Raw genomic sequence first — 26,744 nt, 5'->3', positions numbered from 1 at the left:
AAGAAGCAGGCTCCCAGCGGAGGAGCCCGATGAGGGACTCCTTTCTGGAACGCCGGGATCACGCCCTAAACCAAAGACAGGCGCTCAATGATTGCACCACCCAGGCGCCCCGGGTTGTGGGCTTCTTGATTTTTCAGCCTGCCTTCTGGGGGAGGGGCCTGCCGCGCGGATACTCAGGCAACCCTGTTTGGGTAGAGTCTCTGTGTCCCCTGCGAGGGGGGATGGGGATGGGTACGCTGTGAGCCGGTATTTCCAGGCTTTTGTTCTCTGGCGGCTTTCCCTGGCAGTCTGCTGTGCCTCTTCTGAGAGTCAGAGCAGCAGCGGCCGAGTCTCAACCTCTGTCACAGAACAGAGGGATTGCGGCCCGTTCTCCACTGATGTTCTGGCCACTTTAACTCTGTTTCTGTTGGTGCTGCTCAACCCTGCAGCGTCCCGGGATGTGCGCCCCACACCCGGTGCCCCAGCCCTCACTTCCAGGGCCGGCATGTCTCTGTCCTTTGTGTTTCTAACGCCACCAGCTGCCCCGCGCGCGCTCCCAGAGCTCCCAGTCTCAGTCTGGATCCAGTGAGCAAACCAGGATTCCAGAGTTCCGTGAGATGTCTGGTGGCGCGTGCTCCCGACTCACGGTCTCAGTCTGCTGTCTTGCGGGTGTGCTCCCCCGTGCAGGTGGCTACCGCTTCCCGGCGCCCGAACGCAGTGGCTCCCTCCCCCTTCCATTTATCTTCCGATATCTGTGCGTAGTTTCACGGCTCCCCGCTTCGTACCTCAATACTCAGCGCTGGAGATGTTCATTTGTAGAGATCCAGATGTATCTTCCTGTGTGTCAGACTGATTCCGTGGATGTTCAGGCTGGTCTGGTACTTATCCAGCTCGACTCAGGGGACCGGCTGAAAAAGGGGTCCCCCACTCCTCCGCCATCTTAACCGAAACCCCGGTATTTTCTTTTCTGATTAAATAATTCCCTTTAACATTTCTTGCAAGGCTGGTTTAATGGTAATGAACTCCTCTAACTTGTGTGTTTGGGAAACTCTTTATCTCACCTTCAGTTCTGAATGATAATCTTTCATGCTGGGTAGAGATTCTTGGTTGTAGGTTTTTCTCTTTCAGCACTTCGAACATATCATGTCTTCTGGCCTTCACATTTTCTGCTAGAAAATCAGCTCTTATGGATGTTTCCTTGTGCATAACTAGTTGCTTTTCTCTTGCTTCTTTTAAGATTCTTTCTTTGTCTTTAATTTTTGGGATTTTAATAATTAATGTGTCTCCATGTGCACCTCCTTGGGTTCAACTTGTTCAGAGGTATCTGTGCTTCCTGGACCTGGGTTTTCTTTCCCAGATTAGGTAATTTTTCAGTTATTATTTCCTAAAATTAACTTTTCTTTCCCTTTCTTCTTTTTGTGGTATCCCTTATGATATGAATGTTAGTATGCTTGATGTTGTCCCAGAGGTCTCTTAACCTGTCCTCATTTTTTCATTCGTTTTTCTTTTTGCCGTTCAACTTGAATGATTTCCATTAGCCTATCCTCCAGATCACTGATCTGTTCTTTTGCATCCTCCACTCTGCTGTTGTTTCCCTCTGTTGTGTATTTCATTTTGGTTATTGTATTCTTCAGCTCTGATTTTCTTTTTGTTGAAATCCACTCAGTTCATCCACTCCTCTCCCAAGTTTGGTGAGCATCTTTATAACCATTACTTTGAACTCTTAATTAGGTAGATTGCTTATCTCTTTTTCACTTAGTTCTTAGATTTTTGTCTTGTCCTTTTGTTCGGAACCTATTCCTCTGTCTGCTCATTTTGTCTGACTGTCTGTATTTGTTTCTATATATATTAGGTAGGTTAGCTATGACTCCTAGCATTGAAGGTTAGTGGCCTTATATGGAAGGTGTGCTGTGGGGCCTAGAAATACAGTTACCAGAACCAGGTGTTTTAGGGGTATCCCCTGTGTTGGCTGTGTGCACCCTTCTGTTGTGACTGGGCCATGATTCCAGCAGGTGCACTGGTGGGCAGGGATGCCCCCTCCCCACTTTCCCAGCAGGAGTTGCTTTTAGGGGCAACAGTCTCCACCGAGGCTATCTGCTAGGTATGTGGGACAAGAGCCAAGGAATGCGTGCCAGGAAGGCGGGTTTGGCAAGGCAGGTCTGCAGGGGAGCTCTGGGTTAGGGCATGCAGTGGTAGCTAGGTATATGGATAGTGTCAGACTGGTGCCCACCAGCGTCAGATGTCTAGGCTGAAAGGAGGGCAAGAAGAATAGTGCCTGCCAGCATTTCTGTTCTTGGATAAACTTCTTATAGAACCTTTCCCCTTTGGCATGCTCCCTAAAACTAGTCAGTGAATTTCCTTCATGTATGGCCCGGGCAGTCTTCAAACTGCTGCCTCTGTGGTGGGTCTCAGAGCAAGTGAGATTGTGCGTGGCCCCTTTAAGCGTGGCATCTCAGTTTCCTCTAGTTCTCCAGTTCTCCTGAAGTTAAGCCTGGCCGATTTTCAAAAACAAGTAATGGGAGCTTATCTTCCTGTCCAGATCCCCCGGGTGGGGGGTGCCTGGTGTGGGGCTGTAACCTCTCACTTTTCAGGGAGGACCTTTGCACCTGTGATAGCCCCTCTCACTTGCGAGTGTCAGTTCCGGGGTTTGGTTCCTGACCTGACCACGTCTTTGTCCCTTTTTCCCTTCTTGATGTGGCTTCATCTTCATACTTACAGCTGTCTAAGAGCTGTGCTGAAAGTCTTCAGGTCATTCTTTGGGAGAGTTCCTCTGTATGTAGCTACAGCTGCGGTGTGTGCATGGGAGGAGGGGAGCTCAGGATCCTCCTACTTGGCCACATTCTTACCTTCTGCCTGTCTGAAAACATTTTTTGGTTGTCGCAACAGCGGGAGGGGTGCTTTTGGTGTCTAGTGGATAGAGGTTAGGGATGCTGGTAAACATCCTTCAGTACACAAGATAGCCCCTCACATTGCCCAGCCCAAAATGGCAGTAATGCCAAGGATAGGAAACTTTGCTTTTGAGTATTTAGCCATAAAATCTTTTTCTTAGTAGTCTTAGAATTTTCCATCACAAAAATGTGGGACCCTTTTGTGTTTGTTAGGAACACTAAGTCATCACCACTTTCCGAAGGTCCGTGTCATTTCCTGCTCATGAATCTGTTAACTCTCTTCTGTATGTTTGAGTCGAGCCCATATTAATAGTTTTCTTTGTTGTTTTCTCAGCCTTTTGATTTGTCCTTGGACTTTTATTTTTTCAGATAACATGATTATTATGGTATTTCTGTTCTTGAGTAGCACAATAGAGATGGAAAACACCATGTACTCTAATTCTTTTGGGGGGAAATGCAAAGGAACAGAGGCTTAAGAGGTGGAGTAATATTTTCAGTGACTCAGAATGTCAGTTGTGGTTATTAATAATAGTGTTGCTTTAACTCCACCATATGCAATTATTTTTTTAACCAAAAAAATGTTGATTTTAGTTAAATTCTAGTATGAATGTTGAGAAGAGTTTCTATTGAATGTATAATTTATGGAATGCTTTAGAAGCATGGTTAATACTTGTCCTCTGACCAGTTTTCACATTTTGTAAGTGAAAGTTTCAACAGGAGAATATATAGCAGCATTTTCTTATATAACCTCTCTTTGTTCTTGACACTGTCATATTTGTAATTGTATATTCCACAGATAGCACTTTTAAACATTCACTTTGCTTGGCTGTGAGTTACAGAACAGAAGTAAATGAACACAATCCTCTTCCCTCCTCTCTAGGTCTGCAGGGTCTAAATAGAAGAATTCAGCTCACACACATTAAAGAACATATAGACAGTATAAAGTTACAGCTCATAAAATAGAATTAGCTTGTGTAGCAGTAAATGAGACCTTAACAAATCTCATCTAACCTCATTTTATAGATGATGAAACTGAGACTCAGAGTAGTTTAATGTCTTACAGAAGGTCATGGAGCTAGTTACAGGGAAAGCTGAACTTGAAAACAGGTTTTATGTTTTCTGCTGAAGTCATGATGTTCAAGATCTCAACGTGACCAGACCTGTGGTCTTTTCTTTTCGGGTCCAGGATTAGCCTGTTTATGTCCTCCCATCTTCAGGGGACCCTGGCTATTTAATGGTCACATCATAACAGGGAGGGAGTCACCTCGCCAATAATCTAGTTTTCATTGTCCCTGATATTTGGCTGTGTAGCTTCTCAAGAATAAGCATAGTTTTCTATTTGTACTTAAAATTATTTTAGTTGCATAAGGAAGAAAAGAACATTGTCCCTGTGGTGTCTTTGACCCCTTGTTTTTCTTATACTCAGAATGCTTTTAAAATTTCAAGGGTTAGAGGTTTCCTTTTACTGAAAATTAACTGGTTTGGTTTCCTGGCCTTTTGTTGTTTGTTAAAATCCTCTATCTTGTAATGGAGTTTGAATTTTCATAGCTTTACATATAACCTCTCTATCACAGAAGTATTAACTCATGTTTGAATGGTTGATTGTGCTGGTTTTTAATGAAGTCTTTTGCAGAGCGTTGTGCTCTGTGGCTTGAATTATTCCATAATGAATTCACACAGGTATGTGTGTGTTGCTTCCTTCTAAATTCAAATATACAATTCACACGTTTTCATCTCCACAGCCTAGGTGTATTTGCTGCAAAGTTTGGATGGGTCAGGATTCCCTGGTAGGAGTGGGTATCTAGCGCTCTAAGTGAAATATACTTAAACATGTCTTTATGTCCAGAGTGCTTACCCTGCATGCCTCCCTTGTTTGCTTTTGGGTTAAAGTGATTTTCAAAATTTCATTGAACTCATCAGTGAAAACATCTTTGAGATGTAAAGTAAAATATTGGAAGAGAATTCAGCATGAAATAATAATTTTCAAGTTCAGGCTTTTTTTGGTTTATATTTTAATTTTGTGATTATGTTCATGCTGGATTTTAGTTTTACACAACTGCTTTGAAGTATGCCAGTTGTACAATGCACTTTGAATTTTTTGCTTTCATGCCAGTGGTACAATTAAGCTCCAAAAGAAATTTATGAGGAGCTAGAAATATTTTTTACCATTTGATCCATAAGTTTATTCTTTAAATATGTGCTTCCAGTGTTTGTCTTTGTTTTCATATTTGTTTGAGAATATATACGTTTCTTGGTTTTACAGTTTAGTAAGGAAGAATTTACTTTGTCCTTTATACTAAAGCAACTCATCACTTATCCTGAACTCAGCCTCCCAGTAGCTTCAGATGTCTGAATATAGGCAAGAGGCAGATAATTTGAAAAGAGGGATGAGGTGGAGGGATGGCTTCTGAGTGAAGCCATGCTACAAAATCTACAAATTTGCCCTTAGGAAATTTTCTGAGCATCTCTGTTTAAAACCTTTTTTTTTAATCTTGCTTATAAAGGCAGAGCTCTTACAAGCCAAATTATTTGCTTTGTACTGTTTGTAATGTTGACCCTGTATCATTTACAAGGGGTTTAGAATACCCAGTGAACTCTAAGAACACAAGGGAAGCAGGATACATTTTTAAAAAATCAGTGCACCTAATTTTTCAAATCCAATTTTAACATGTTGCCATTATTTTTCCTGTCTTTTTTTAAAGAAATAAAATATTGTAGCTATGCTTGGTACCTTCTTCTATCCCCTTTTTTTCTCTTCTCTGAGTATACTCTCTTAAAATTGATATTCATCATTCCCATGCATTGATAGATATATATACACAGAGAGGAAGCTGTAAGGAATAATGTTTTGAAGTTTTTATATAAATGGAATCATGCTCTACATATTTTCTGCCACTTCATTATTTTCTGTTTGGGGATCTATGTTGGTAACACCATTTACTTATTCATGTTGATGGCCTATATGTTTTTCTGCCTTTTTTGAAGCTATGCATGCACAATGTTGCAGTGAGCGTTCTTACATAGTACTTCCTTGTGTAAGTATATAAGCTGTTCCCTAGAATATATTCCTAAAGGTAGACTTAAAGGGTTATGAGGGTGCACTCAACTTTAGCTTTCCTGTATATGTTGCCAAATTGTAGTCCAAAGTGCTTGTACCAGTTGCCCTTCTCACCAGCAGTAAATGGGAGTTCCTCTGGCTTCATATATTCACCAATTCTAGGTTCTGCCAAGTTCTTTTTTGTTGTTTAAATTTTGTTCATTTCACGGATATAAAATTGTATCTCATTAGAGTTTAAATTTGTATGTCCCTCATTTGTAACGTGGTTGAGCATAGTTTATGGTTATGGTTCATGTGTGTGCTCTTATCTTATTTCTTATCATATTTTCTATTGTTTATTTGTTGGTAATTAATATGTAGGAGTTTCTTCTATGTTCTGAACACTAATTCTTTGTCAGATAGGAGTTTCAAATATCTTCTCTCAGTCTGTGACGTATGTTTGTACTGTTTTTATTATACAGAAGTTTTAAATTTTAATAGAGCAAAATATCAGTCTTTTATGACTTCTACTTTTGCATCTTTAAGATATTTTTCCCTACCATGGGGTCATAAATACTTATAAAAATTTTAAAGTTTTGCTTTTTTCTTATTGTTAATTCACTTGGAATTTATATTTGGTTATGGTACGAGATAGGGAGTTCTTCCTGCTGTAGATATACCTACTTATGTCAATATCTCTTATTGAGTGGCCCATTCTTCGCCCGTTAGTGGTTGTTACATCACATCTGTCACATAGCAAATATCTACATGCTCTTGAGTCTGTTTCCAAGGCCTTTGTTCCATTGGTGTGTTTGTCTATGCCCATGGCAATACCACACTGCCTTAATTTTGATAATCTGCTATGGTGAGTCTGCCCCAGCCCTCCTCATGTTATTGATGTTCTTCAGGAACTTCCTGGCTATTCCTGGCCCTTGCCTTTTCCATATAAAATTTTATGGAATTTAATTTAAAGGACTTTTTAAAAAATCCTTTGGAGATTTTGGTTGAAATTGTATTGCATTTATGAGTTAATTTAGATATACCTAATTTTAAAACTAAAGTGTTTGGGTTCTTAAAAGAATGAATTCCTGGTTTTTGCAAAAATCAGTTCTCCAAAATAGGTCTCCAAGAGTTGTGAATGTTCAAGGTTTTATTACATTTAAATAGAAGTGCACCTTTGAAAATGTTCCTTCATAGATTTTTGGTAATTCATAAAATGAAATAAGCATTTTTAGTTCTTAATTGTGCTTGTTAATTTCTTCACTTATCAAATATATATCAATTACTTGTTTCATATAGGACCTTCTTCTACAGAATATAACAGTAGTTTGAAAATCCCCAACATCCAGTCATAGGGAAGTATTCTTATTTGGTTTCTGAGTACATTATATAGGATATAATTCACACTTCTTAGGTGTACTTCAGTTGATATTGGAGGAAAATGTTCCCCGTGCTGCCTGTGTATCATGTGTCGGATAGCCTATGCTTTTAAAATTTATCTCAAAACTCCATCTAGTGTCCATAGATAATAGAATATTGGCTGCATTCCATCTCATCAGACTGTATTAATTATTTGCTAAAATTCCTTTTTGTCCTTCCATAGAGACTGACAGCCAATACAGGAAGCAAACAGCGTAGTCGCCTTTCTGTTATGGCCCAGTACCTCTGCGATGTGCAGCACATCTTGACAATTCCAGGTCAGGCTTTTGTCCCTAAACCAGAGGTAAGTTTCTGTTTATTTGTAAATCTTTGTTCATCTGAGGATGTGTCATAGGAAATTGTCTCTAGAACTTGATTTTCATTTATATGTGAACTGTACTTTCTCTCTCCAGAGTAAGAAAAATCTCAATGTGTGAATAGTTCTTGTCCTAATTTTTCTCCTCTTCATAGTGACCAAATGTCTAGGTTTATCCATGTTGCCCTGGTGGTGGTACTTGTACTCTTCAAAGTTTTCCAGTATGGAAGGTAAGTTATATGGTCACCTAATCCTCAAAAAAAGAAATCAAGATTTGTTTTGTGATTTCTGAATAGACCTCTAAATCAAGTTACATCAAATATTTTATTGTGAATTTTTTTCCACCTTTTTTTTATTGAATCCAGTATTATTAGTTTCAGGTGTGTGACATATTGATTCAGCAATTTTATACATTACTCAGTGCTCATACAAAAAGTGTAGTCACCATCTGTCATACAATATTATTGCAGTATTACTGAGTATATTCCCTATGTTGTAGATTTCATTTTTATGGCTTGTCTTATAACTAGAAGTTTGTACCTCTTAATCTTATTTATTTTACCCATCTTCTCACCCACTTTGCCTCTGGCAACCACCAGTTTGTTCTCTAGTTAAGTCTTTGTTTTAGGTTTATTTGTTTCTTTGTGTCTTGTTTGTTCATTTGTTTTGTTTTTTAGATTCCATATATAATTGAAATCATGGTATTTGTCTTTCTCTGTTTGATATATTTCACTTAGCATATACACTCTGGGTCTATCCATGTTATCACAGAAGGCAAGCTCTCATTTTTTATGGCTGAGTAGTATTCCTGTGTGTGTGTGTGTGTGTGTGTGTGTGTGTGTGTGTGTGTGTGTGATACATACATACCACATCTTCTTTATCCACTCATCTGTAAATGGACACTTGGATTACTTCCATATCTTGACTGTTGTAAATAATGCTGCTATAAACAGGGGTGCATATATCTTTTTAAATTAGTGTTTTTGTGGGGTTTTTTGGGTATATACCCAGTAGTGGGATTACTGGATTATATGATATTTCTATTGTTAATTTTTTGAGAAATGTCCGAACTATTTTCCACAGTGGTTCGTCAATTTACATTTTCACCAACAGTGCACAAGGGTTCCTTATTCTCCACATCCTCACCAACATTTGTTATTTCATGTCTTTTTGATTCTGTGGTTTCCTTTGCGGTGCAAAGGTTTTTTATCTTGGTATAGTCCTGATAGTTTATTTTTCCTTTTGTTTCCCTTTGCCTCTGGAGACATACCCAGAAAAATGTTGCTATGGGGATGTCAAAGAGATTACTTGCCTGTGTTATCTTCTAAGGGTTTTACAGTTTTAGTCTTACATTTAGGTCTTTAGGCCTTTTGGTGTATGGTGTAATAAAATTGAATTTAATTCTTTTGCATGTAGCTGTCTGATTTTTCCAGCACCATTTATTAAAGGGACTATCTTTTCCCCATTGTATGTTCTTGCCTCCTTTGTCAAAGATTGAGTGGAGAACAGAGTTTCTGTTCTCATGACCTATGAGTCTTTTTTTGTGCCAGTACCATACTGTTTTGATTGTTGTAGCTTTGTAGTATACCTTGAAATCTGGTATTATGATACCTCCAGCTTTGTTCCTTCTCAAGATTGCTTTGGCTAGGGGCGCCTGGGGTGTCTCAGTCATTGGGCGTCTGCCTTCGGCTCAGGTCATGATCCCAGGGTCCTGGGATCGAGCCCCGCATCAGGCTACCTGCTTGGCAGGAAGCCTGGTTCTCCCACTCGCACTCCCCCTGCTTGTGTTCCCTCTCTCGCTGTCTCTGTCTCTGTCAAATAAATAAATAAAATCTTTAAAAAAAAAAAAAAAGATTGCTTTGGCTATTGGGATCTTTTGTAGTTCCATACACATTTTAGTATTATTTATTCTAGTTGTATGAAATAATGCTGGTATTTTGATAGGGATTGCATTGAATCTATAGATTGTTTTGGGTAGTATGGACATTTTAACAATGTTGTTTCTTCCAATCTGTGAGTATAGACTCTGTTTATGTCCTCTTCAATTTCTTTCATCAGTGTTTCATAGTTTTCAGAGTATAGGTGGTCACCTCCTTGTTAAGTTTATTCCTAAGTATGTTATTCTCTTTGGTGCAATTGTAAATGGGATTGGTTTCTTAATCTTTCTGCTACTGTGGTATTAGTGTATAGAAATGCAATAAATTTCTATATATTAATTTTGTATCATGCTACTTTACTGAATTCATTTCTCAGTTCTAATAGTTTTTTGGTGGAGCCTTTAGGTTTTTCCATATATAATATCATGTCATCTGCAAATTGTGACAGTTTTACTTCTTCCATACCAATTTGGATGCCTTTTATTTCTTTTTCTTGTCTGATTGCTGCACCTAGGACTTCCAGTACTATGTTGAATAAAAGTGATGAGAGTGGACATCCTTGTGTTATTCCTCATCTTAGAGGAAAAGCTCTGTTTTTCACCATTAATGATGATATTAGCTGTGAGTTTTTCATATATGACCTTTAATATGTTGAGGTATGTTCCCTCTAAACCCACTGTGTTGAGAGTTTTTATCATGAATGGGAGTATTTTGTCAAATGCTTTTTCTGCACTTTTGAGATGATCATACGGTTTTTATCCTTTATCTTATTAATGTGATGTATCATACTGACTGACTTGCAAATATTGAACTACCTTTGCCATTTCTGGAATAAATCTTACTTGATTGAGGTGAATGTTTTTTAAATGTATTGTTGAATTTGGTTTGCTAATACTTTGTGAGGATTTTTGCATCTTTGTTCATCAGAGATATTAGCCTATAGTTTTCTTTTTTGTGGTGTCTTTGACTGGTTTTGGTATCAGGGTAATATTGGCCTTGTAGGATGAATTTGGAAGTTTTCATTCCTCTTCTGTTTTTTGGAATGGTTTAAAAGACTAAGTATTAACTCTTCTTGAAATGTTTGGTAGAGTTCACTTGTAGAGCCACCTGGTCCTGGACTTTTGTTCATTGCTGAGAGTTTTAATTACTGATGCAATTGTGTTAATAATTGGTCTGTCCAAATTTTCTATTTCTTCTTGATTCAGTTTTGGAAGATTATATGTTCTCTAGGAATTCATCCATTTCTTCTAAGTTGTCTAATTTGTTGGTGTATAATTTTTCATAATATGCTCTTGTAATCCTTTGTGTTTCTGTGGTATTTTTTCTCCTCCATTTCTAATTTTGAGTCCCCCTTTTTTTTTTTTATGAATCTGGCTAGAGGTTTATCAATTTTATCTTTTCAAAGAATCAGCTCTTGTTTTTGTTGATTTTTTTTTTTGCTTCTATTTTATTGATTTCTGCTCTAATTTTTATTATTTCCTACCCTCTGCTAGCTTTGGGCTTTGTTCTGCTTTTTCTGTCTTAGTTATATGGTTAGTTTAGTTTGTTTGGTTGGTTTTTTGGTTTTGGGGTTTTTTTTTTCTTTTAGATTTTTCTTGTTTCTTGAAGTAGGCCTGTGTCGCTATAAACCACTCTTGGTACTGCTTTTGCTGCATCCCCAAGATTTTGAACTGATGTGTTTTCATTTTCATTGTTTCATGTATTTTTTCTCTTTGATTTCTTGGTTGACTCATTCATTGATTAGTAGCATGTTGTTTAGCTTCCATATATTTGTGTTCTTTCCATAGATTTTACTGTAATTGATTTCTAGTTTTATACCGTTGTGGTCGAAAAAGATGCTCAATATGATTTCACTCTCAAATTTATTGAGATTTGTTTTGTGGCCCGGCATATGATCTGTCTTGAAGAATGTTTCATGTGTGCTTGAAAATAATGTGTATTCTGCTATTTTGGGATAGAATGTTCTTGGATGGAATATATCTGTAAGGCTCTCTGGTCTATTATGTTGTTCAGAGGCACCATTTCCTTGTTGATTTTTCTGTCTGGATGATCTATCCATTTATGTAAGTCAGGTGTTAAAGTCCCCTGCTATTATAGTATTATAGTCAGTTTCTCTCTTTTTGTTTATTAATAATTGCTTTATGTATTTGGGTGGTCCTATGTTGGTTGCATAGCTATTTACAATTGTTATATCCTCTTGTTGGATTTTTCCATTTATGATTATGTAGTGCCCTTCTTTGTCATTGGTTACAGTCTTTATTTTACAAAGTCTTTTTGGTTTGATATAAGTATTGCTACCCTGATGTTTTTCTTTCGCTTCCATTTGAATGTATGTTTTTACAGCCCTTTACATTCAGTCTGTATGTGTCTTTAGATCTGAAGTGAGTCTCTTACAGGCAACATATAGTTGGATCTTGTTTTTTTAATCCATTCAATCACCCTATGTCTTTTAATTAGAGGATTTAGTCCATATACATGTAAAGTAATTACTGATAGGTATGTATTTATTGCCATTTTGTTCACTGTTTTCCAGTTGTTTTTATAGTTCTCTATTCCTTCCTTCTTCTCCTGCTCTCTTCCCTGTGGTTTGATGGCTTTCTTCAGTGTTATGTTTGAATTTCTTTGCTTAATTTTTTGTGTATTTATTGCAGGTTTTTGATTTGTGGTTACCAATAGACTCCTATATTTCATCTTATGTGTATAGCGGTCTGTATTAAGTTGATGATTACTTAAGTTTGAACACATTCTACAAGCACTAAATTTTTGCTCCCCTCACCATATTTTATGCATATGGTATCATATTTTACATCTTTTTATTTTGTAAAAAGCAAAATCCCTTGGCTTTTGTGTTTTAACCTCCTTTAATCATACTTTTGTGTTTTAACCTCCATACTGACTTAATAAGTGATTTACTCTACTGGATTTTTTAGAAGTTTGCTTTTATCTGTGAAGTTTTTTCTTTCATAATTTTCTTCTGGTCATGATCTCTTCTTTCCACTCAAGTGTCTTTTAACACTTCTTTTAAGTCTGTTTCAATGGTGATGATCTCCTTTAACATTTTGTTTGTCTAGAAAACTCTCTATCTCACCTTCAATTCTGAATAATAACCCTGCTGGGTAGAAATATCCCTGATTGCAGTTTGTTTGTTTTTTCCTTTCAGCACTTTGAATGTATCTTGCCATTCCCTCTGGCCTGCAAAGTTTTTGCTGAAAAATCAGATGATAGCCTTATGGGGTTTCCTTTTTATGTAACTGCTTCTTTTTCATGCTTCTTTTAACATTCTCTCTTATTACTTTTTTACATTTTAATTATTATGTGCCTTGGCTTCCGAGATCAGACGAGATCGGGCACATTCAGAATGGTATGGCCATAGACTATTATGTGCCTTGGTGTGGACCTCCTTGGGTTAATCTTGTTAAGGGCTTTCTGTGCTGTCTGGATTTAGATATCTCCTTTCCCAGATTAGGGAAGGTTTCAGCTGTTATTTCTTCACAAATAAGTTTTCTTCCTTTTTATATTTTCTCCTCCTAGGATCTGTATAATGCAAATGTTCTGCTTTTTATGTGTAATGTTATTGCACTTGCTGATGTCACTGAGTTCCCTTTACCTATTCTCATTTTTTGTTCTTTTTTCTTTTTGCTGTTCAGTTTGATTGCTTTCCATTACTCTGTCTTCCAGATCACTGATCCATTCTTCTGCCTCCCCCAATCTGCTGTTGATTCACTCTATTGTGTCTTTTTATTTCAGTTATTGATTGTCTATCTCTGACTGGTTCTTTTATATTTTCTCTCTTTTTGATGCAGTTCTTAGTGGGTTCACCCATTCTTTTCTCAAGTCCAATATCTTTATGACCATTCCTCTTATTTTTTTAATCAGGCATTTTGCTTATCTTCATTTCATTAGGTCTTTTGCTGTGACTTTGTCCTGTTCTTTCATTTGGGACATATTCCTGTCTCTTCATTTTTGTGTAGCTTTCTGTTTGTTTCTGTGGATTAGGGAGGTCAGCCAAGTCTCCTGGTCTTGAAAGTAATGGCCTAGTGTAGGAGAAGTCATGTGGTGCCCTATAGCGCATGAGCCCTGGTCACCAGAAGCAGGTGCTCCAGGGCGGTATCCTGTGTGGACTGCATACGCCCTACTGTTGTGACTGAGCCACATTTGTCTTCAGCCCGGTCAGCTGCAGTGATCCATTTTGCATGCTGTGGGTGCACTGGACAGGGTTCGGTCCTTGCATTGTTGAGGGGCCTGTCTGAAGACTGCATGGGCTTGTAGGTGGGCAAGGTCAGCAGTCAGACTAGGTGTTTGCAGTCGGCCTCTGCCACAGCTGTGGACACACTGGATGGCAGGACTTTGTCCGTGCATAGCCAGCTGAAAGTCTCAGCTACTAGAACTGGACACACTGAGGTGTGAACACACTGAGGTTGTCTCCCTCCCCAGGGCAGAAGTCACTTTGGAGTGGTCCTGCTCGCTACCAGGGCTGTTTGCAGTGTGTGGTAGGGCAAGAGCCACTTTGGAGGGATGACTGCCAATGCAGGCAGGTTAGATGGGGCTGGTCCACCAGGTGAACATGGGGGAGGGGCATGCAGTGCTAGCTAGACAGGTGGAGAGTATTACTGCTGGTTCCCACATATGTCCAGCTGTCTAGGCTGAGAGGACGAGAAATGTCTGCCAGCACTTTTTTCTCAGATCTAAAGATTTGCCCCACTAGTGCACATTTTGAGATTAGTAAGTAAATCTCTTTCATGTATACCATAGTCACTTTTCAAACTGCTAGTTTTGTCCTGTGTCTTGGATGGAGTTATTTATTATGCTGGCTTTTTAAGGGTGGGGACTAAGTTTCCTATGCCCTCTTGCTCTCCTGGAGTTACTAACCCCCCTGATTTTTAAAGTACCCTAAGTTAAGCCTCACTGGTTTTCAAAGCCAGTTGTAATTATCTTCCCAATGCCTGGGTGCTTGGTGTTGGGTCCCACCCTCTCGCTTCTCTGTGCTTGTGTTGTCCCTCTCGCGGTTAGTCTCACTGGGGGTTTGGTTCCCAACTGTATCTCTGACCTCCCTCCCCTTTCTAGTGTTGCATCCTCTCTATGATTCCCTGGAAGGTCTGTTTGGCTGGTCTTCAGGTCATTTTTAGAGATAATTGCACAGATGTAGCCATTCTCTTGCTGTGTCCGTGAGATGAGGTGAGCTCAGGATCCTCCTACTCCACTGTTTCTTCCAGTCCTTTCTCCACTTTTTTGAAAGACCCTATTTTGGCAGTGTTACTTGTGATTAATCATCTGTGTAAAATAGCTGGATATTAAACTAGGCTGTTACTGTTATGTGCTAATTACAGAAGAGTGTTAATTACAAAGTTTCTCTGCCAAAAATAAAAATCAATACAGTGATGTCAATTTTAGCAAAACTACTACTGGATAAGTCACTACAGGACATATATTATAAGAATTCACCTATTTTTTTTGTCAAATGTATATTGAGCAGCTACTACATGTAAAGGCCTGGGCTTAGGCAGAGCGGGACTGGGGGGCCCAGCCTGACATGGAGTCTGCCTTCAGGGAGTTTATAGCTGGTGAGGAACAGATGTCTCCTTGTTTGCTGAAACTCTCCAGAATAAAGTCTTGTAAAGTTGCCCTTATGTCATTTGAGATTTATTAAGGAAAGTAGATAGCATGAAAAAAATTGTATAATGTGGTTTTTAGATTTAGATACAGATTATGTATTTAGAGCGGGGTCCCAAGCAATAGTGTTAGACCTACTTGTACATCTTAAAGCATGGTCTGTGAAGTCTCCATATTCTCTGCTACCACCTTCCACTTCCTCTGCCATGTTGTCCACCCCAATTAGCTGAGCTTTTGGGTTATAGGAATTCAGTCCATCTTCCACTTACATAACAGTTTTCAGCTTTTTCTGAGTCAGGCTCAGAAAACTCATTCTCGGTACAGCCTCTTTTTAGCATCTCAAGGTGTCAGACATTATAAATGACTTCTTCCAAAATAATAGACCCTATTAGATCCTAGACTGAATTTGATGACTGGAGATGTCTTATAGGTCATCATTAGATGTAACATATTTGTGCTTTCAGGTATTTTCTGTCCGAGAACAGGTGGCCATTGTAATAAAACCAATTGACCATGTGAGCTTTATCTCTTCTTGTTAACGCACATGTGTGTGTATATAACATTTTGAATAGTGTCAGACCCAAATACATCAAACCAAGATCTTTACTTTCAGACTTCTATAGTTAGGGTTATTTCCATAATCCAGAGTCTTTAAGCTATTTAAATTTTACCAAGGCTGATTTTAGAATATTTTTAGTGGAAAGTTTCTTTTTGTTTTCATTACCTAGTTGAGGGCATTTGATGGTGTTTACAGGTTGTTACCAACCTTATCTTTGATTTTGGGGTAAGATACACGTGTAGTTGATTAAATGTTCTATCCTCTAGGATTAAGGCCTCAAGAAAAAACTTATTTGGAAAAAAGCTAGCTGTATTTTTGGTTCACTTTACTGAGGGATGTTTGCTATTTGGCAAATTAAACATATTCACAGCAGTTTTCTTCACATGCTTTTCATCATGTTGTAAATATTATATGCAGGGAATTTGTAATCTAGGAAAGCAGTTATCAAGGAGGAGAGAGAATATTATGATAAAGCAAAACAGTAAATCAAGTGATTAAATTTTGGTTCTAAAAGAATTCTCTGCTGCTCTGAAGTAGTTTTACCATATTAGAGCAGATCAGGAATACTCTGCAGAAAGCCAGAAAATATTTGACTGATAGTTGTATTGAGCAAATTTTTTAAATTTTTATTTTCTTAAGTGAGAAAGGGGAAGAATTTTATAGAGAAAATTAAAACAACAGTATAAGGCTGTCCCTTTGGCTAAAGCTTGCTAAACACAAGAGGAGAAAGTCATAAACACAAATAACCACAATACAAATAAGACATGCTAAGTGTCAAAGTAGTGGTACAGGCAGGTTCATTGGGGAATTGAGAGAGGGAGTGTAATTCTCTATAGATGCTCAAAGAGACTTATTAAAATTCAGTACTTATTCTCAACCAATCCTGAAAATTAAATACGAGCACTTCTTTTGTGGTATTTCAAGAAGAACTTATTTATAACCACTTCGGATTTTTCCTGTGAGAATCTGTAATCCCCTCTGTTTATTGGTCTTTAACTTATAATCAAGCTTTAATGGCAGAACTTTTACTTCCATGGATCTGTCACAATCCTGTCCTGGCTAGTTGACCTAAATTCTACCAAACTCTCATTAACTTCTCTGTACTGTCCCCAAAATTTGAACCCCAAATTCTTTTCTATCTACAGAAAATGCAACCTCTTAGAGTCGTAAAGTTAGATTATTTGGCTTACTGTAGTGTGCCTTAATCTCCTAGAGTTTATAGTATATAGAGTTTAAGTTAGAATTTTAAAACTGTGTATTTCCATTTCACTTTTGAGTTATTTTACCAATGACAAGACAAAATATTTCTTTTGCAGTGCAAATTCATGACTAAAAACTTCCTTGAGCAAATAAAACTTGTTTCAATCTGACATCTCTAGACCCCTGAGAATCCACATATTTCTGGGGTTCTACAGTAATTTTTTAAGCTGATCTTCACATTACTCAAGTTTGAGAACTACTAAGCTATTAGCTAGAACCTTAAAATTCTGTGTCATTTTTTTCCTTTTAAAATTGTGGTCATGGGGCTCATAACCTAACATACTTCTAACAGGGGCACCTGGGTGGCACAGTCGGTTAAGCATCCGCCTCTTGGTTTTGGTTCAGGTCGTGATCTCAGGGTCATTATCTCGGGGTTGTGAGATCGAGCCTTGAGTTGGGCTCCATGCTCAGTGCAGTCTGCCTGGGACTCTCTCTTACTCTCCCTCAGCCATTCCCTACCACGTGCTCTCTTTCTCTCCCAAATAAAATAAATCTTTAATACTTCAAACAGAACGGATAGGCTTTAGGTCTAACCACCGTACTGTACTTGAACCTAGTAGGTAAGTCACTATAAAAGGAGAATTGCAACAGGCTCTTTTGATTAGCATGACAGGAGCAGCATACTCTAGTGGAAGAACCGGAAATATTTTAAAGGAAGCTAGACCTACTGGAATTCGAATGTGCCCCTTATGAGAACTTGGTCAGGTTAATAGGCTGAACTTTAATATATCCTGAATTGGGGCAGTAATGTCACCCTTGAAGGATTGTTTTGAGAAATAGAGATAATCAGTGTGAAATAATGTGAGTATCTAGCATTTGGAGGCGGTTAGTGGAAGGTAACTATTATGATTATAACCCAACATTTATGGACTAAGTTGGTATATTCTGACATAGTTGTATACATTTTAATTTTTAAGAGCTTCATATAGTTTATATCTAGTTTATATCTAATTTTGCATACTAGGAGTACTGCATATGGAGCAAGTTATCCCTAAACATGGTACAAATTTAAAGCATACTATCAATACAGTTTTAGATGAATTAATGATGATACACCCATGACATTATAAAGAAAAGGTCAGAACTTGAGGCATCCGTGCCTGACCTTTGAGGATCACATTTCAGAAGCTTTCAGCTATCTTTGCTGACAGCTGTCGAGACCTTGACTTCCATGTGAAATAATCTTGATCTTAGTAAAATGGGTGGATTCACATAAGAAAGCCATTTTCATCCCTTTGTGTTTTTCAAAATCTGATATTGAGGTTATTTCTGTTGTATGTTATCTTGTATTTGAGAATCCTTTGGACATATGGTCAGAAGACTTATATTCTTCTGTTTAACTAATATTCTTCTGTGTTAGGTCTGGTTTTGTGGAATCAGAGATTGAGGTAAGAATTTTTGTGAAAGTGGTATATTGAGTGCTCTCAGAAGAGTGGTGTGGGAAGCAGGATAAAGCAAGGGGGGGAAAAGCTAAGCAGGGATAATGTTCTGCCTGGAGACTAACTTCAGACCCACCAGGTCAAAGGGTGGCAGGGAAAGGGGAGCTCTGGGACACAAACTGTCCCACAGAGTCAGTCAAGGGAGCAGCCTGTTGTACACCTGTGTGGCCGGTATTTGGCTCTGGCCACCTCCTAGGCACGGTGGAGCCCTAACCTACCAGAGGAGGCAATTCCAGATCTGTGAGCCATTAGCACTGTGCACTCACAGCAGCTGGGGGATGGATGCAGAGCCCAGTGGGAGGTTGGGGAAAGCACAAGAGCAGCCTCGGGGGGGCTCCTACCCATAGACAGAGCTGTCAGATTTCTTGTGTGGCCTTCTGTGATTTGGTTGCTTAGAAGTTCTAGGCTAAGTTTCATGTTTAATTCCTTTAGTAGCCTTCAACAAGGATTACTTAATAGCATTTCTTCTCTCTTCCTTTTCTTTGTAATTTTAGTCTTTCACCTTTATCATTTTCTTTGTACTTACTATGCCAGCAATTTTATTGTAAGTAGCCTCAAATTCTTTTTGAAAGTGGGTGAGTCTAAAAATAAATGTGCAAACTAAAACCAATTTTATAAGTAGAAAATTAAGTATTGCATAGAAATAGGATATTTTTACTATTAAAATTTATCTTAATACTAGTTATATTTTAATAACTACTCAAGAATAAAATAAGAAATACTATAAATCCAAGGAAGGAAGGGAACAAAATTGCATTTTTGCAGGTGATACTTTTATGTATGTATAAAGTGCAGCGAAGTGAATAAAAAAGTTATTGGAGGTAATGAAGAGATATGCAACAGGTTCTGCAAGATTGTAGGCTAGGATACACACCCTCAAAAGTCAATAAAGTTAATTTATGCTAAAGCCATGTAGCCAAAAATATGGTAATAAGAGGAATGTACTGAGAAAACACTGACTCCAGAACTGAACCTCCGTCTGCATACCCTAGGCTGCTCCTGCCCACATGTGTGTAGTGTGCTGACTACTGACCTCGCCTGCCCAGGCTGGGCAGTTGTCACCGGGGTGGGGGCCATCTGAGGGCTCTCCCTTCGCCTTTACTTGCACAGTGAGTCACTAGTTATCACCTTCTGACATCCCTTATGTTTCTCTTAAATCTATACATTCCTGTACCCAGATCTCCTGACTTAACCTGTGTCTATACTTTTTGCCTGAACTGCTAGGTGATACACATGCGCGCGCACACACACACACACATACACGCACGCACACATACGCACACATATACACACACGCACACACACGCACGCACACACACACACGTATACACACATATACACACATATACACACATATCTACTCCCTCAGTAAAATAAGCATGATTTTCTGGGGCTTTCTGGTGTTTCCTTCTTTTGATTTTGTTTTGGTAACTTCTTATTTAAAAAAAAAAAATGTTTAAGTATATTCAAATACATTAGACCAGAGCTTCTCAACCTCATCACTATTGACCCTTTTGGCCGGAAAATTCTTTGTTGCCTGGGCTCTCTTTTGCATTGTAGGATATTTAACAGCATTTCTGGCCCCCACCCACTATATTCCAGTACCACTTTCCCAGTTGTGACAACCAGAAATGTCTCCAGCCACTGCCACATGCCCCCTGCAGGCTCAAACCCAGCTCCCCACCCAGTTGGAAACCGCTGGGTTAGACCAGGAACCACTGGGCAGTGTCCGTTGCATGCTTACCCCCCACGTACACTGTGTGCATATGATCTCATTGAATCCTCACAGCCTCTCTCTGAGTAGGTGTTGTGTGATCCTTATTTTCACATGAGCAAACCAAGACTTAGATTCAGTAATATGGACTGTGTAGCCTTGTGCTCCGTCACCTTGTACCCACCTGCTCTGACTCTAGAGCCAGGTTCCCTTGGGATGAATGCCACCTCTCCATTTACTAGCTGAAGACCTTGGACAAGTTAGGTAACGGTACTTTTCTTTCATCAGTTCCCTCTAAGTAGTAAGAATCGTACCTGCCGCCCTAAGTCCTTCTGGGGTTTAAACTAGTCAGTGTACATATGTGAAGGACTGAAATCGGACTGGCATGCTCTCGTAAACACTTTTGCAAGTCACTGAGAATACAAACGTAAAAAAGACACTTGTCTCCCAGTCTAATTGGAAATGCAATCACGTAAACTAATAATTTGTGATAGAGCATTCTCTGAGAGTACAGAGCTGGAAGCAGCAGACTTCTTCAGGGAGTCAGGATTGTGTTCGCAAAGGAGGCCCACGTGAACCCGAAAGGATGAGTCGGAGCTTGGGTGAGTGTGGGAGGGTTCCAGGTGGAGGAATGCAGCAGCGGAAAACCTACAGGGATGGAGGGATTCCAAGCCATGTTATCACTACTGTGTCCAGTCTGGATAGAATTAGGCATTATTTGTATGAAATGGCTGCTTTTCTGGAGTTCAAAACATTTCTGTGTTTTGAGAAAATATTCCAGAGCTAAATAAAAATTATTTTTTGAAGTGTGTGTGTGTGTGTGTGTGTGTGTGTGTGTGTACTTTCATAGAATATATACACTAAACTTTTAGTATAGGACTATAGGATACATAAACTACAAATAAAGACAGTCACTTATGCCAAATGAGAGAGCCGTATAGGTGTCAAAGCAATCCTGTCACATTAATTTGCATAAAAATATTCTTTTTATCAGTTATTTTTAGTATGACATTTGTTTAGAAAATATTTTGATTCCTAAAGGAATCAATTTTTTAAAGATTTTATTTATTTATTTGTCAGACAGCACAAGCAGGGGGAGCAGCAGGCAGAGGGAGAAGCAGGCTTCCCACTAAGCAAGGAGCCCGATGTGGGACTTGATCCCAGGACCCTGGGATCATGACCTGAGCTGAAGGCAGCCGCTTAACTGACTGAGCCACCCAGGTGTCCCAGGAATCCGTACTTTAACAATCATTTAAACAAGTCTTTTCCTAAGTCCCATATGAAATAGTACCTTTTCATTTTAGCTATTCTATTATTAGCTAATGATGTTGCATAAGAAAATGAGTAAACTAGGAATAAAATAGTCTCTACTTCTGTAGGCACAAATGAAAAATATGTACTCACATAAAAGATATTCTTCCCACTTCCCGAGTTATTAAATGGTCCTTTTTTCCCCCTTTACCATTATATGGTGAGCAATGACTAAGTTTAAATTACGTGAATTATTAGAAAGTGTGCAGTGTCGCCTTTGCACATTAGAAAATCTAGTTTTTATTTTCTTGTTAAGATATTTTAATATCATAATTTAACTTATATTTTTAAAAACATTCTTTATACTTGGTCTTTCTATTAACTAACTGAAGCAGTTCATTTATAAGAGAACAGCAGTGTTTCTGTTAACATGAGTCAAACTTGAGAACAAAAATGACAACTTCAGAGTAACTTTTATCATCCCACTAGTAATCAGTGAGAGGTTAAAGAGAGGGAAGTGGAGGGATCTGAATTGCTGTAGGATAGATGAACTTTATCCGGAGCACGCTCTTGCTAGCAGCAGAAGATGGCACTTCTTGAGCATTCTAAATAAACTCTTTTTATTCTCACTTATTTTGTACCCAAGGCTTCCAAGTCCCAGGGGCCTCAGCGTGCATTTATTTGGTTTGGTTTTGCTTTGCAGTGGTAACATTTACCATTTCTGTTCTTTTATTCTGCCTGCCTGATCTTTGAATATCATATTGTTGGCTCTCACATGTACATAGATGTTTCTCAAATGAAAAAAGCAGGGAGGTCATAGTAGGTGGGAACTTGGGGAGGCTGGTTTGGGCAACATCGAAGAGAGAGTAGACATCTCTTCTTTTCCTTAGGTTCAAACAGTGGGGCTTGAAAACAAGCAAGTCCCTGTGGTGGTGCAGACAGACAGCAACACCAGAGAAAGGTGCTTTGTATACTTGGCAATTTAGTTCTTTTATAAAATCCAATTAAGTAACAACCCAGAAGATATAGCAACAGTTTATCTTAAGAGGAAAACAAAGCCATCAATTGTCTTAATGTAACAGAACCTCTCCCAATTATAAACCTCTAGATAAAACATGAAAATAGTAATGGAAAAATAATCTTAAAACAGATATGTAATTGCACACAATAGTTTGTCGGCATTTGAACTGACCTCATTTATATTTTTTCTCTAAAATAAAAAGACAAAAGTCACAGCTGTCACCAAAAAATTCCATACTCATTACACAGTATTTACACATAATCTTTCAGATTGTATGCTGAATTGCCGTCTGGTTGTGTGGTGGTGATTTGTGGCTGCTTGGGTGGATAGAGCCAAGCTTCTGGATTCTTTTCAATGCAGGAAGTGCAGAAAATCATGCCAGAGATAAACAGCAGTATGGCCGAAATGAATCCAATATAGACGGCTCCTCCAGGTTCATGTTTGTTGCTTTCTGGAACTGTCAGATCCAGAAAGTTTGCTATGATCTCCTTCGTGTACCACACTGTTGGTATCAAACCAGAGATCCCTGCAGACACGAAACAGACTCCTCCAGCAAAAGAAGCGTGACTCTTTGTTTCTCTGTCCCCTCCTAAGCGAGTGCATTTCATCCCTACTGTAGAAGTGCAGATCCCCAAAGCAGACAGAACACACGCCAGGACCATGGTGGCCCGTGCAGCCTGCACGTGGACAGGGAGGGACAGAATGGAGTACTTCAGGGTGCAGCTGAACATCCCGGTGCTGTACCACGTGCAGTCCATCCACAGCCCTTGCAGCTGCACAATGGCTGTTATGATGTTGGAGCCCGAGTCCACGTTCACCTTCCAGTTAGGCAGCAGAGTGGCTGTGAGCACTCCGGAGACTCCAGATAAGGCCAGGATGAAAGCGAGGAGCTGGAGCCCAGCCGACACCATGATGTCACCTTTATCTTTGCCCACTGTTACCCAGTATTTGGTGATGATGGCCCTTGATCAGGATTGTAGCTCTGTCTCTGTAGCAGAGAACCAAGTAACAAAGGCTAGAAAAAGAAGACAAAAGCAGGATTGAAAGAAAGCATAAACAAAAAGGCTTCCATTTCCACGTCCAGTAGGAGCAAAGAACACATTTGAATAGACCCCACCGTAGCCCAGGAGAAAAGCTCATACCAGGCCCTCAGAGGCGGCCATTCTCCTGGGTGTGTGGGTGAGTGGTGCTTGATACATGCATAAAGGAAAGAGCTGTCCACTTGTTCTTTCTAAAACTTCAGCCATGCTGAAGTTGTCTATAATGTGGGCAATGTGCCTTATTAGGAGATTTTGGCATACCAGATTCTAGCTACAGGATCTAATAAGAATTTTAATAGCATTAGAGGTTTTTAAAACTTTCTTTTCTTCCTTATTACCTATGGAGTATTTTAATTAGAAACAGTGTTTAAGCCCACTTCTTAAAAATGATTTATAAAAATACATAGTGGAAAAGTGTTAAGTATTCAAAAAATGATTTTATTAAAAAAAAATTAAGCACCCAACATGTGCCAGACATGTGACCCAAGTGAACTGTTTAAGGAGGAAAGGAAATTCAAGGGAAGAAGGTAAAGTCATAGGCATGATTTTCCCTTATAGCCAGTTAATAAACTTTTGCAAAATCCTTATCTAGGTTAACACTCATTTCACTTCAGGTACAAGATACTCAAAACTGGAACAATTAAGCCTCTGTCTTTTACTTATGAGAATGTGAGATCCCATCTAGTTGGGACCAGAATCATTCCCTGACCCAAATGAAGAAGTCTGCTGCAAAACCGGTTATTCTGATGGATTCAGAAGTAGTGACACTGGATCTGGAAAGTACATGCCAGAAATAACCACATCATTAGCTGTATGCGAAAGGATACCAAAAATAATTTAACATTTTTTTCTTTCTTTTTTTCTTTCTTCTTTTTTTTTTAAGAAGAGAAAAGATAGCACTGAATTTGTGGCTTGGCTGTGCTTTAATCTGGCAGTACTTCCTGCCTTGAAAGAAGTACAGTGGTTTCTGAAATACAGTAGTAACAGCGTTTTTGTGCTTCTGCATTAATTTTTGAATGATGTATTAAGACATTGTGACTCTACCACAATTCATGTATATTTCACAAAAGGCAGTATGGGCTCTGAATCCAAAACACCGGGGTCAACTCTTAGCTTTCCAGAACCTCTCTGTGCCTTAGTATCCTCTTCTGGAAAATGGGGAGAATTATTGTATATATAGCAAAGAGTTAAATGAATTTTAAGAGCTTAGAACAATATCTAACACATAGAAAGTATTCCACAAATTATAATTGACAGTTATTAGTATGTTCATTTGTTTTATGTCATGTGACAGTCGATACTTAATGGCATTTAAAATTTTTCTCTTCCTTCATTGAGCTGATTTATTTTCATAGACTCTTAGAGCTGAAAGAAACTGTAGATATAACTTTGTGCATCATCGTATTTTCCAATTAGGAAGGACACTGAGGTGGTAAATCACCCTGGGCCACCCAGGTCTCAGCAGCAGTGACCTGCTCTTCCCGCCTCTTCCCACCTTTACCCGGTACGCCCCGGTGAGAGCCTCTCCATGTGCTCCCCAGGAGCAGAGAAAAATGCTGCATCTGGAGGCAGAAAGCACCATTAACTATCAACTTCATTTACTCCCTGTCCCACCAAGAAAAAAAACCACTTGAGAGGGCATTAATAGGACACATGGCTTAGCCTCAGAGACTCACCCAAAGAGGTTGATGCGTGGCTTCTGTAAAATATCTGAAGTAATACTAATCCATGCCTGTATTAAGAGCACATACTTAACATAGTTAGAGCGCTGGTTCCCTAAGAAGTTAAATCCTGGGCTGTCTAAATTCCTTTGTTCTATTTTTGTTCGCAGTCTTAAAATGTGACAATTTTAGGGGAATGTTTTCCTGAAATTTTGAATTCTTAAATATCAGACTTATAGACACAGCAGAGTACTTAGGCTTTGTGTGGAACCATTCAGTTCATTTCTTTCTGTTTTCCAAATTTCTTTTCATATCTGAGACCAAAATAGAACAGAAGTTAAAGATTCTAGAAGAAAATGAAACATGTTTATAGTTTCATAATAGCTGTTTTTAGGTTTGGGTTTTAACATTTCAGACTCCAGCCAGTTTGCTAAATTACTGCCTTCCCAGACCATTTTCAGCTTAGGGTTTCCTCAGTGTCGAGATTGCTATTATCATTGTCTAAGAGCATCTCATTTCTCTCTTTATTTTTACTTTGGTTGAGTAACCTTTATGTGTGGATCAGTCTTTGCTCAGCTTCCCAATTATAACCTTTTTCTTCCCATTAACCAATACATTTTATAAATTTCAGTGTAATTCAGGCTTGCAGACAGCTTGTTCGTCTTAATTAACAAGTACTGGCAGTGATAAATTACAGACAGCCAGAATCAGCGTAAACAATATGACATTGCATTCAGTTAGCATAGCGCTCACTTACTGTTGAATATTGGATTTTAAATGCTTTCTTCTGCACAGAGAACTTATGCTGAAAGAATTTGTTCTCTACAATGAAGGTCACTATTCTCTTCCTTTGTAAAAATACACTGGCATCTTAGCTATATTGCTGTGAAGTCTTTTTTCTTTTTCTTTTCTTTCTTCTCCAGCCACAAGTATGATACAGTTTGTGGCCTGTTTTCTCAAATTTCTATCTGGTACAGAATAAAAGCATACTTTGTTTCATTGGTGGTGGCGGTGGTGGTGGTGAAATGTTGTGAAAGTTAGCAGAAGCAGTGGGGTTACAGGTGAAAACTTAGTTCTAAATAGAAAAGTCTCTCATGGTTCCAGAACACACCGCATACAGAACAGAACCCACAAATGTTAATTTTATCAGCTGTTTGCCAACAGAAAGTCTGGAGTGGATTTCATTAAAATCTAAAGTCAGTTTTCCAGACAGGATTTATGTATAACAAAACTAATATTTAAAAAGCAGATTTACAACTTAGAATTCAAGCTACATGATACTTAAAGGTCTCTGTTTCTGAGCATTATTGAAGCTTCTCGGTTTTCGTACCTTTTGTCAGTAGCCTTCAGTGTCTTAACTCCCTTCTGTCAGTTGTCTTCCAGTAAAGCTGTATGATGAGGAGAAGCCATACACGTGAGGCTCGTCTCACAGCTTCTGAGTATTAGTGACAAAGCTCCAACAAGTTAACTTGCAAATAAAGAGCAACATGGAAATCTGAGGTAGAAACTGCTGATGGTGCTAGAAGATAAATACCAGGTTCTCCATCTCATTTTTTGAGCTGTGGGAGAATTAAGAAAGGAGAGGCGGGGAAGGGAGGGAGTTGTTGTTACAACAGGATTTGTCGAAACCTGAAAGCTGAAAATGCTTTTGTGTCACTGTATACAGAGGAGGA

The 26,744-nt window shown here is 38.8% G+C and overlaps 2 protein-coding genes across 6 annotated transcripts in view; one reads left to right on the top strand and one right to left on the bottom strand.

Annotated features, from left to right (window-relative positions):
- TFB1M (transcription factor B1, mitochondrial) overlaps positions 1-26,744 on the top strand; it is a 79,798-nt gene that overhangs the window by 28,606 nt on the left and 24,448 nt on the right. For all 4 annotated transcript variants that reach the window (XR_004628186.1, XR_004628185.1, XR_004628187.1 and 1 more), the window contains exon 5: positions 7,508-7,627. Coding sequence is in view for 1 of the 4 variants with exons in the window: in XM_002927153.4 (XP_002927199.2) it covers positions 7,508-7,627 (120 nt within the window). In the remaining 3 variants the exon portion in view is untranslated. The remainder of the gene's footprint in view (positions 1-7,507; positions 7,628-26,744) is intronic.
- CLDN20 (claudin 20) lies at positions 22,610-26,516 on the bottom strand. 2 transcript variants are annotated; one of them, XM_002927150.4, is made up of 2 exons: positions 26,402-26,516; positions 22,610-23,385 (listed from the first exon to the last, which is right to left on the bottom strand). In XM_002927150.4, exon 2 carries the CDS (start codon positions 23,279-23,281, stop codon positions 22,622-22,624), a length of 660 nt encoding a protein of 219 aa, XP_002927196.2. In that variant the 5' UTR covers positions 23,282-23,385; positions 26,402-26,516; the 3' UTR covers positions 22,610-22,621. The 2 variants fall into 2 exon arrangements, with proteins under 2 accessions (XP_002927196.2, XP_034525258.1); XM_034669367.1 differs by lacking the exon at positions 26,402-26,516 and adding an exon at positions 25,087-25,204.

This window comes from Ailuropoda melanoleuca, chromosome 10 (assembly GCF_002007445.2).
Source record: "Ailuropoda melanoleuca isolate Jingjing chromosome 10, ASM200744v2, whole genome shotgun sequence".
Classification (NCBI taxonomy): Eukaryota; Metazoa; Chordata; class Mammalia; order Carnivora; family Ursidae; genus Ailuropoda; species Ailuropoda melanoleuca.
This window is presented reverse-complemented; position numbering and strand designations above follow the sequence as displayed.

Coding starts and splice junctions, on each gene's coding strand:
- CLDN20 (XM_002927150.4), bottom strand. CDS start 23,281: ATGGTGTCGGCTGGGCTCCAGCTCCTCGCTTTCATCCTGGCCTTATCT.